This window comes from Cetorhinus maximus, chromosome 12 (genome assembly GCF_964194155.1).
Source record: "Cetorhinus maximus chromosome 12, sCetMax3.hap1.1, whole genome shotgun sequence".
Lineage (NCBI taxonomy): Eukaryota > Metazoa > Chordata > Chondrichthyes > Lamniformes > Cetorhinidae > Cetorhinus > Cetorhinus maximus.
In genome coordinates, this window is record NC_135890.1 from 48,184,313 (window position 1) to 48,196,371 (window position 12,059).

The following is a 12,059-nucleotide window of genomic DNA, read 5'->3' on the forward strand; positions in this document are numbered from 1 at the left end:
CTAAATACTTACGTCCCAGTATTGCTGCTGGCATTTCTATACCCATGCCACCTTTGTATGAAAATTCTGTTGTCTCACTCCACCTGCTCTATATCTGTGTTGTTGCCTTACTGTGTTTTGCCTGAGTCATGTTGCTGCTGCTTCTCTTCCACTCACGAAGCAGTATTTTTTTAAACTGGTACAAAACATAACAGGAACTAATTTGCACTTAAAATTCTGTGATCTTTTGCATGGATTGGACTAATTTTGGGTAAATTGCACTAAAAAACTCAACTGAGCAAAAATTCAATTCTGTTGTGGTCATGGTATAACGTCCTTACAAAACAACAAATCATCAAATTTGCTATGAGCAATGCCACATTTATTAGCCTATATATGGTGCACTTCAACACAAATATATGACACACCAGATAGCTCAACCATTTTAAGATACTGTGTTCCTGACCTACAGGCTGAAACTGGCAACTGTCTTCCAACCTGCAAAATTCCCTGACTGAACAACAATTAAATTCTGCCTGAACCAGACTGTGTTGGTTTTCAGTTCGGAAGAAGGCCCCAGCCTGAAAGATCGACATGTCTGTTCTCTCCACCAATGGCAACTGACCGGCTCTTTCTGTCTCTCATGTACTTAGTGCGACTTTTATCATACTTTAAGATAAACAAACATTTTTGCAGATTTGTAAAGGAGGGCATTAGAACCAATTGAATTGAGATCCATATAACAAGTCTGATACCCTCAATGCAGCTGCCATTAAACCTTTAAAGTTTTGGTGGGAATTAGAAAACAGCAAAGGCCAATTAGTATTAACTTTGTATGAAATGTTCAGAAATCTTTCGACTGCAAGTTTAATATTAGATCTTGTTTTTAAGGAGGAGAGGAGGAAGCTGAAGGAAGATATTGAGAGACGAAGAGCAGAGGCAGCAGAGAAACGGCAGAAGCCAGAAGACGTTGAAATAACCAATGACAAAGAGCCATTCAAATGTGTGAGCCCCCGCGGTTCCTCTTTAAAAGTACGTACTCAGCGAGCTGCAGGATGTTCACTCTCCTTGCTGGGACATGGAACAAAAAGATATATGAATTTCATTTAAAAACATCAATTAATATTTCATTATTAGAGATTGTGCAGAGGAAACACCATGGAGGTAGTTTTGTGAGGCTCTGTTGTCAGAGAGGGGGGTTTCACTAGTGGGCAATGCAAGCCAGAGAATCAGATTTACAGTGTTATAGCCTATCTCTGACACTTGATCCTATTAAGATTCCATGCCCTTAGCACAGTCTTACAAAATTGTCCCTCATGTTTTAAGACAAAAAACTTACCCATCTATTGGCCAGCTAAGCTTGGGATAAGGTGTGTTACATCTTTACATAATTTACCTCTGATAATTTTTTCTCTTATTCTTTCCCTGAAATTGTTGACAACTACTTCATGATTTACAGTTCCAAGGCCACCAGGCCATGCTCTGGTACCTCACTGAATGGTCATACAGGACCTCATTTAGTTTCTCAACAAGAGGTGGCACCTCCAATGCACAGCACTCAGTCCTGCACCGAAGCCCTATCCTGCATTTTGTGCTCAAATCTCTCGACTGCGACAAGAATAACCTTCTGACTCAGGAGAGAGTGACACGTGTTATCTAAGAAAAACACTCACAAGCTGGGCTGCACTGTTTACATGAACCAATTTGTTTTGCATGGAGTCTCCTATACATTCATAAAAATGAAAGAATATTGTAATTAATAATACAAGCTTGACTCAGTTGGTGGGCACCCTTGCTTCTGAATCAGCTTGCTTGTAAATTCACTTCTTAAGCACATAATCTGGGTTGATACTTCTGTGTAGCATTGCTAGAGGTGGGAGGCTAAACCAGTGCCTTTCCGGCTATTAAAAGATTCCTAAACACTGGAAAAGATCAGGCTGTTCTTCCAGTATCATGGCCAAATTCTTGACTCGACTAAAACTGCCAAAAAATATATTAACTAGCCATTCATCTCATTTTAGCATTTAAGGGCACCAACACAATAACTGTGTTTCAAAAATAATTCATTGGATATGAAGCACATTGGGATGTCTTAAGGATTTGATAAGGCATTGTGGAAATGCTAATTTTCTTTTACAAATCACACACAGATTTTAAAATAACCTTGGACATTACCAGATGGTCATTAGACTTTAATTCAAATGTAATTCAAATAAAAGTTAAATAAAATAAGTTTGATGTTATAACAAGAAGATTTAAATCTTTAGGCAATGTTCTACATTTTCAGTTATTGTTCACTATATTTAACTGATAGCTTCAGTATCAATAGGACACACTTGTTTTAATTGTCCTTAACAAAATATGATTATTTTAATCATATAATTTCCACTTTAATTATTTGTTTTTCACAATCATGCCTCTAAACTGAAAAGCTACACTATTCTGTCATTGTTACTGCTTATCACAGTATCAGTGTTCTCACAAAATAGGAATTATCTCTACCGTTAATAGAATAGGATATTAGAGTCATAGAAAAGACAAAGCAATGGTTCACTAGAATGAGGTCAATGGTTATGTAGAAAAACTCAGAAAATTTGGGGCATTTGTACTAAGACACAGAAAGTTAAGGAATTCTTATTTATATTTGTTTGTGAGTCTGTACTCAGGGGTCATAGATTGAGGATTATTACCAGAAGAATGAAGCAGCAAATTAAAGGAAATGTCTTTCACACACGGAGTTATTGGAGCATGGAGCACTTTACCGCTAATTACTTCAGAGATTAGAAAGCCAATTTTGCATGTATTATAAGGAACTTTTCTAATATAGTTTATAGGGAATTGGCTAAGTATGAGTGAAAGAAATATGTAGAAGGATTTTGGGGAACAGCAGTGAATTGGAATTCATGTAAATTGCCCCCGTTGAAGAGTTAGTAACAGTACAAATGCAACAGGCTGAATGACCTCTTGCTGAGCTATGCTTTCCGGAATTCTATGACTGGGGTATCCCAAAGTTTATCGTCAATCATTTACATGTATGTACCTTTCTGGAATCTGTTTCAGATCTGCCGGTATATGTGCATCCTGTTTACCGTATGTGTCTGCCCGTTTGATACGCAGTAATCCTTTAAGGATCCCATCTTTTTGCCGAGTTGCTGTTTCCTGTCCTGTTTCTTTTATAATTTTAATACTGTACATTTATAATTTGACGTAGCAATCTAAAAGAGAAATTGTTTCATGAATTGAACGTTTTGCTGAACAAGTTCTTTGTGTTGAATGCATGCTGGGTGTCTGCCATCATTAACCCTTTCACAACTATATCAGAATTTGTACCCAATGAAAAACACATTCTTCTTCCCAATTGAGAAGAACATTTCTGATGTTAGAGCCGACTATGACAATTTCTTTTAGCAAGTTACAGTTTTGTGCGGGATTGGCCTAACAGCTTCCCAGGAGAACCTGGGAAAGTTTCTGCCTCATAATTGCTCAGAAAATTCACATTCACAATCTGAAAGTGGCTGTAAGACACACTCATGCACAAGCGCACACAGACATATAGGGCGGAATTTTCCAGCCCTCCCCGCAGCAGGTCTGGCGAGCTATTTAAATCTCTGTTCGCATCGGGGGATTGGAAGATCCCGCCTGCGTGAGGAGCTGGAGAATTCCGGCCATATTTACGCAGAGTCAGAGCTACACAAAATAATGTCAGTTGGTCGATGTTAGCCTGCTTCCATTAATCCTGTCCCATCCTTCCATTATTTTGAATATTTCTATCATCTTGCCCCATAATCCATGTTCTGTTGAAAAAGGGACCAATTAATTTGTTTCAGTGGTCTTCTGGTAAGTTGTCAGAACATTCCCCATCAAATCCTAATTACAGAAATAGTATTACAGCACTTTATAATGGCTCAACATATTTGATGCTAACTCAATGGGCCATTTTTCATTCAGTCACCTAACTTCACAGAAATTGAAATATAAAAAGGGTTAATGAAGTGGCTGAAACAAAGTCTTGTCTTTCTAATCTGTTATAATTTTTAGAAAAACTTCTAAATGTAGTCATACCATACAGCTACCAGCTATCCTTACCCAAGGTTATAGTCATTATTTTCACTAGGCTGGGGGACATGTGTGGATAGTATAAGCCCCAAAGCAGCATGCACTCAAAAGTCCAGAAGCAATAAAGCTACAGTACAGGAGATGGATCAGTGAGCAAATGGAATAGTCTGCATTAAAAAATGCTTTAATTCTGCCCTGAGCACCAGCAACTGTTGTGAACAATTAGATTTTCAGAACGTTTCCTGCATTCTTCAATCAAGGAAGAGAACTATCTTGAAGGGTCAAGTGATTTGAGCAAAGAAATTCCATTCTGTTTATACTGCATGTTGCTCGGGCCCCATTTTGTGGCTTTGTCTTGACTGTAGCAAACTTGTTAGAATTAATGAGGAGTGTATAATAGAAAAGTACATCTTCCAAAATCGTGAAATAGCACTAAATGCCTCTTGATGGCACTGCTGAGAGCTGGTTTCAAGCAGAGTGACACCATCTTCAGGCATTCAGTAAAATAACAGCTTCTATAAAAATGCACCTGAATCTCGATGTGCCACTTTCATTGTGGAGATGACAGTAAATTCACTAATTCTACACTCCCAACAGGGACATGCACTGGAAGTGAGTGTAGGCTGGAGACCAGGTTAAAACATTGTAGTGAGACCTGCATTTGCAAACTCCAATTGCCACTGGGAGCATTGAATTGGTACATTTACCCCAAAAAGATTTACCCCAAAAAGAACTTGGCTGCCAAAAAACCGAAATGTGATAAAGAAGCAGCTTGATGACTGTGAGGCTTTCTGGACTTTGGGGTGCAGGTTCTAAAAGATGTAGCCCCAGATCATGTAATTGTATTAAAATTGGAAATGGCATTTGAGTTTGAACAGCTTTCTGCAGTGCTAACCCAGCAAGGTCATGATGGAATTCCTGAAACAAATCTCCTTTAAATGATGATCCAAGGCAGTCTTTTTTAAAGAAATGGTAATATTTTAATATTCCTCTGAACCATTCACAAGAGTTCATATCCAAAAGATACTGTCCATTTATGAACAGCATACACAGCAGGGTAGTAAGTGTTACTTTGTGTATGAACTTCAAATTATGATCTGGATTGCTCCTTGGCGGAAAGTTAAAAAAATTAGAGATTGCTTTAGTGGAGTAACTTTGTTGATTTAGTTCTGATGGTGCAGAACTTCACCTAAAATTCTATATCGTAAACCTCCCCCAATCTGCATGTTTCATCCTTTCAGCGTGGCACCAGTAGCTAACTCACTCCTCTGAAACTTATTTCTGACCTCAATGAGAGGCATTTAAAATACATAATATTGGACATGGAAATTGACAAGAGATTGCAACACCACCCTATTCTACAAATATTTTAATCCTGAGAAAACTAGCTTCTGAAATATATTTAATTTTTCTCCTGATGGTCCAAGAGGCCATTGCAATCCACAGACTGAAGCCTTCTTTTCTATTTTCAACAAATTAAGATGGAGGGAGGTATATTTTACACTTTGCTCCCAGCTTACTGGAAAGCTGTCAAACATTTTCATACGATGCCGCATAGTGTAGGTTTAGGCATGGAATTTCATAAAACATTTCTCACTGGATCTGATCAGGTGCAGGCTTGTTATGGATTATGCAGTAGCTTGTGTGTGTTAATAATTTCCAAGTTTCTGTGCTTAGTTTTGCCTGCGTTAATACAAACCCCTTTCCCACATTTGATTTTCAGATTGGAGAAAGGGCAGACTTTTTGAATAAATCAGCAAAAAAGAGGTAAAATCTATCGCAGCATCTTTGTCATTTTTTAATGTACTCGCTTGTTAATCAAGATCATTAATACTGTAAACTTATTTGTACTCACAGCACTACCACCAAGACTTCACGCCCATTATTGGGTGTTTCCAAGATTGACAGTAAATTGGAGCAATATACCAGTGCAATTGAGGTGAGGCTGCACAACAACTATCCACATTATATTGTCAATTTTTCTTAACCAGTTACATTGACTAATTCTGGGATTCTTAAGTTCTGCCTTAAAAAATTAAAATATCCAGGAGAATTTCTCAAGTTTTTATTTAGGTTTCAAAGTTTACTTTACACTCATCAAAATGGAACACTTGATTTAGTGTCAGACATTCAAACTTTGGGTTTGAAATTCAGATTATTTAAATTATTCAATTAATTTAACTATATAAATGCAAGTTGTTATACCAAATGTGTTGTTTAGCGATTATTGTCAAGTCAGAAATATCTGCACTGTTACAGTCTTAGAATGTTAATACATTATGCCTTATCCTGTAATGTTAATACTTTCACCTCCATAATGTCACCTGTCTCTGACCTGCCTCAGCTCATCCACTACTGAAACCCTCATCCTTCCTTTTGTCACCTCAAGACTCGCTAATTTCAGTGCTCTCCTGGTTGGCTTCCACCTTGGCACCCTCCTTAAACTTCAGCTCATCCAAAAACCTCATCCGTGATTTGCATCACTCCACCATTGGCTTCAGCTGCCAAGATCTTATATTTTGGAATTCCCATCCTCCTCCCCGCCCCCTCATTTAAGACACTCCTTAACCAAAATCTTGGTCAAAGAGTTGGTTTTATCTGTTCTAATGTCTCACTGTATAGCTCACTGTTAAATTTATAATAAGTTCCCAAGCTGCTAAGCACCTTGGAATGGTTTACCACATTAAAGATGCTACAAAAATACCAGTGGTTGTTGTTGCTGTAAAAGCCCTTCCCCATCACCATTTCTGTGTTAGAATTTTTAATGCATCACATTGTGCTGACTGTCATATTATGTTCTTCTGAGACAGCGCTGGTCACTTGGCTAACCTCTTTCTGTCATGATCCTCTCATTATCTCTCCCTTGGATTGGTGCCCTGTTCGTGCTATTTTGATCCTCTCTTATCTGGCTCACTGTCTAATTCTGTCTGTTGTTTTTCTACTCTGGCTCACTCTCCAATTCTCTCTGTGCTGTCTCTATCCTGGTTCCCTCACACAATCTCACTGTCTGTCTCTGCTGGCTGGCTCTGCATGATTGTGAGCCATTCTGTAACTCTGTGTAATCTCTATTTCACTGCAGAGGTTGGGCACAATGAGCTGAATCTTGACAGGGTGGAACGGGGTGTGTAGGCCGTGTTTCTGTTGGGAAACCTGAAAGTGGGCAGACATCGATCCAGAGAAGGCTGCAGCCACAGGTTAAGTCAGCTGCTGCTGCAATGGAGAGCATGGGGGTTCTGAATTCTCAACCCTGTCTGGGGGAGGGCCATCCCCAACTGGTTAGGGGGAGGGCAGCGGGAGAATGGGAGCTTGGGGTGCAGGTTAAATCAAAGGTGGCCACCCCGACTCCTGGGAGCTTGCTGACTGCCCTCCTCTTGTCTCTCTGCTCCCAGAATTGTTAAGACTGTGACATCAAGAAAATCCCAAATCTCTGTCTTCCTAAAATGCATCAAATGACAGGAAATGGTAATCCAAAAAGTCTCCATTTTATTTTCTGTTAAATAATCATAGAAATTGAATCCTGGAAAATGATTTTCAAAATAATTTACTGACTCTATCTTTAACAATGGCAATGAATACTTAGGGCAGAATTTTGCCCTTGATGGGCGGGCGGGCCCCACCGGCTCAGCGGCGGGCAGGCAGCCGATCGTCGCCACCGAAACGGGCCCTGCCGCCATTTTATGTGGGCGAGCCAATTAAGGCCCGCCCAGTGGGCAGCCCGATGGGAAGCGCTGTGCACTTCCTGGCGGGGGGGGGGCGGGGAATTCCCCAACTGTCAGAGTGCGCTCTTTCGTGCATGGTTGCGAAAGAGCACACATCTCCCGGAGCCTAAGTGCTGCCTCAGGGAGATCGCTGAAAGTTTTATGAACTTCAAACATAGAAAAATAAAAAAATTATTAACATGTCCCCCTCATGTGACGATGTCACACGCGATGGGACATGTTAATAAATATCATATAAACTTTATTAAAGTTTTTTAAAACAGACATGAAACCTCATCACGCCGGTGGATGAGGTTTCATGTTTTTTCAGAAGCCTGCCGGGGCTCCTGGCCTGCCCGCCAGCCTTAAGGTTGGACGGGCAGGGCCTTTAATTGGTTTAACTACCCTGTCGATGGCCTCGACAGCTGATTGCGCTGACGGTTGCCTTCCTGAATATTTAAATGGGGCGGGATGATGTCAGGGGTTCCCCCCGACATCATCCTGCATCATTTTTGCGTCGGCGAGCGGGCCCCACCCCAGCTCGCCAATGGAAAAATTCTGGCCTTAGACTTAGTTGCACAGCTGTTAACATAATAAAATCCAGGGGTTTGAATTATAATTTAACTGATGAAACCTGCAGCATTCATCCACGTTACCTAAAACCTGAGATTAGGCTCGGGCCTACTGCTTAATCTCTGGCATTATCGCAAGTGGAGCTTTGTGCACGTTAGTGTATTAACCTCATTTGGGCATTATTCCTAAACTGTTACCAAGAATTTATTTCAAATGAATTGCAGGGAAATCATACACATCTATTGAATATTTATCAATTCTGAAGCTGTTGTTGATAGTATTATGGCCATTGCAATCTATTTTGACCATTGCAATCTATTTTGACATTACTACTTGTACATTTATCTACTCAACTCTTTTACGAGAGGTCTCAGATCTTTATTGTTTGCACTTAGGTTGCCAAAATTGCTAAAGGAGGCAAGTCATCCGCTTCAGATCTCCCACTGACAGCTGAAGGAGTGCGGAACATAAAGAGCATGTGGGAAACTGGTGATGTCTATAGTTCTGCTTCCCCATCTAATAAGGGTACACCGAATAAGGTAAGGTATCTCTTTGGGATCTTCCTGCCCAGATCAGATCATACTGAAATAGAATGTAGGTAGGATAACAGCGGTATACAAACCATGTCTCATCACTGTGCTCACACTAGCATGAAACTGCTCACAGATTTACTGCACAGCTGTTTTTGTTCTTGATAAGATACAAGTCTTGCATTTATAACTCTTTATCCTATTGATGCTTTTTGACGCTGTCAGTCCTGTACCTGAGGAGAGCACGTTTGTATTTATAGGATTTTCTTCAATTAGTCTTCTAAAGAAAACCAATTTAATTGAAATCTGCTTAGTTGTTGAATAACGTTTCTACTGCAATAATTTAAAGATATGATTCTACAGTCTTCATCATTGACAGTATTGTTTGAAAACTGGTACGGACTGAACAGTGGTCACACATAATTCCAAAAGGCTGAAAAATTTTTTTTCATATTACAAACATCTCTGGGTTAAAGAGTTAAAAGTTGAAAACTTGCTTAATGTCACAGCATCATTCTTCATAAAACCAGCCTATTGAACATATTGGGGATTACGTATGTTGTTTCTCTCTCAGATTAATGAAAAAGGGTTTACAGAATCCTGTGAAACAGAGTCCAAAAACTGTCTCCACCACAACTAAAATATGAAGAATTACATTAGTTCAAAGTTGCCTGAAATTCCCAGGGTTTATCCCTAATTTATTGATCACAATATTTAAAACACTTATATAATATCAGAGCTGGTGCTTGCACACCTACTAAGCACCTTGTTAACTGTGCCATGACATATTTTTAAACTCCTGTGAAATTTCTCACCAGGGACCTTTAGCAAGACAGATAAATTGGAGCAGGTGATAGAGAGTATCCCCACCGAAATTCTACCCCAGCAGGTTTAGGGAGAGCAAACAGAGCTTGGGATGGAAAGCTAAATTGTTTCCAGATGTCAAAACTGATTTCTTTGATGTCCAGTGTTTGAAGATTCACTCTTGGTATTAATAAGGAATATAAACAGCAAGAGGAACTTGCCCTTTCAAAAATAAACATTAGTGAAAGTAAAAAGAAAACAACCCAAAATGGATCATAGAATAATACAACACAGGAGGCGGCTATTCAGCCCATCAAGCCTGTCCTCACTATTTGAAAATATATAATCAATCATACTGCCCTGCTTTTTCCCCCATAGCCCTGCATTTTTTTAGTATTTATTCTCATCCTTTTTGAAAACTACTATTAAATCTGCTTCCACCACCCATTCAGGCATTGTGTCCCAGATCACAATTCGTGACAGAAAAATTTGTTTTCTCATTTTGCCTCTGGTTCTTTTGTCAATCACCTTAAACACCGAAGACATCTCCAATATAATGCCCTAGTATAAAACCAGTCAATAGGATCCTGAGCCGCTGTGAAAATGCTATGACCCTGATGTGGTTCAAGCAGGCAGCCTCCTGATCTGAGCTCAGGCACGCTACCTGTAAGCAGGGTATCTGAAACTAAAGCAGTCACCATGGCTATTATGAATTGATAATTAAATATCTGGGAATACTCACTGAGTAGGTACAACTGCCAGAGTTATGTGCAATGTGCTCAGAAAATCTTGGTTAAAACATTAGACATTTTCAAGATGCTTCGTCAAAAGTGCCTGGCTTGTGGTCCAGAATTACTTTGTTTAATTCAGGAGTATCTATGATGCTAGCAATATTAAGAATTAAATTGTTGCATTGATTATATTCTGAGAACGCTTCCAAGGGTCAGGTTTTTCACACTTTTGAAACTGCCCAAAAACAAGTTCCCTATAAAATGTTGAAGCAGATTAGTCATTTGTTGTAACCTTGGATTTTTTTTCACAAGTTTTTATTATTCAAAACAAGAAATACTTGGTAACATTAGGTGATGTGCAGTTTAATTAGATTAATTGGAGTATTTGAAAAATAAATCTATCAGATCAAACTTATGGCCTTGGCATGATCTAATTCATAATGGGCAGAGAATATTTCAGGAAAATAACTAAGTCATTCTTCTAGTGTGTGCTAGACGTTGTGGTGACAAGTTTTTAAATCCAATTAAAACTCGCATGCAATCGCACAAAAGCTTCACAAGATTCTGTTTATGGCTGTCCTTGTAGGAGGTAGCGAGTCTGAAAGTTGGCGTTGCCGGTCGCATCAACCAGTGGCTCACCAAAACTCCTGAACCAAACAAATCACCTGCGTCTAAACCCTCAGTAAGTTGCCCACCTCTTCACTGCTTTCATAAAACTTCTCGCCTCAGGGCAACCTGACGGCTAGGATTCTAGAGCATTCCACTTTGAACCAGGAGGCCCAACTCATAAACGTGGCATCTGATGAACTTGATTTGTCCCAGAGGGAGTGTTATTCCCAGTCTCAGCCAAGTTGTGTGGGTAGGGGAGAAGACTGAATGTGGGATGGGTATCCCAAGCCACACCATCTGAGTATAAATCCGGGTAAGTCTGTCTACCAGGGGTGAGCATTGACGACCTGTTTGCACGTGTGCATGGTTACTTCATTCAACCTTCATTCCCTGAGGAAGATAGCATGGAGTGACTAAATTGTGGCAAAAACAAATAGGGAAATATTTGTAACTCATGACAGTGGTACCTAATAAACTGCCTTTGTCTCACTGAAATTGTGAAAAAAAAACACACAAATCCTAATTTTTGTGCTTGATTTTCTTTTCAGTCTGTCCACATTAAATTGAGAAATAATAAAGCAAAAGTGACTTTCAGCAGAATGGAATGCAGTTTTGCTGAAATTCACCACCAATATATATTTTTCCAAAACACTTAGATGGATTTTGAACAGAACCTCCAAATTGAACACCATGATATTTGTGCAAAAACTGTGTCTTTGTTCTCTGTGCAAAAGGTAGACAAGATATTCCTGTGTTTTCCTCGATGATTGACACCATGCTTCAGGAATGAAAATTAACTTGGACTTTGCTGAAAGTTTCATTTTCATATTTTCCGCCTTGTTTTGATCAGAATATCTAAGGATACTTTGCCAAATTCTAAAATACTGCATTACAGCAACCAAGACCGAAAACCACCATGACATTTTTGTGCGTACATTAACTTCCAGTAATCTATGATACATATCAGAACCTGATGTGGTACATGTTGTTTACAATTTTCATCTTAACTTCAAAAAAAATCTTGTTTTTAGAACCCTCTCTTTAACATGCCTCTGTACTTCTTGTATAATTCACATTGG

General features: G+C 39.3%; 1 protein-coding gene across 7 annotated transcripts in view; it reads left to right on the forward strand.

The window, feature by feature from the left end:
* Nucleotides 1-12,059, forward strand: part of LOC144687418 (non-muscle caldesmon-like) — a 202,571-nt gene that overhangs the window by 170,284 nt on the left and 20,228 nt on the right. For 6 of the 7 annotated variants that reach the window (XM_078553545.1, XM_078553551.1, XM_078553547.1 and 3 more), the window contains 5 exons: nt 871-1,011; nt 5,759-5,802; nt 5,893-5,974; nt 8,702-8,845; nt 10,958-11,053. In XM_078553545.1, coding sequence (XP_078409671.1) covers nt 871-1,011; nt 5,759-5,802; nt 5,893-5,974; nt 8,702-8,845; nt 10,958-11,053 — 507 coding nt within the window. The remainder of the gene's footprint in view (nt 1-870; nt 1,012-5,758; nt 5,803-5,892; nt 5,975-8,701; nt 8,846-10,957; nt 11,054-12,059) is intronic. The other variant, XM_078553552.1, reaches the window with a different exon arrangement.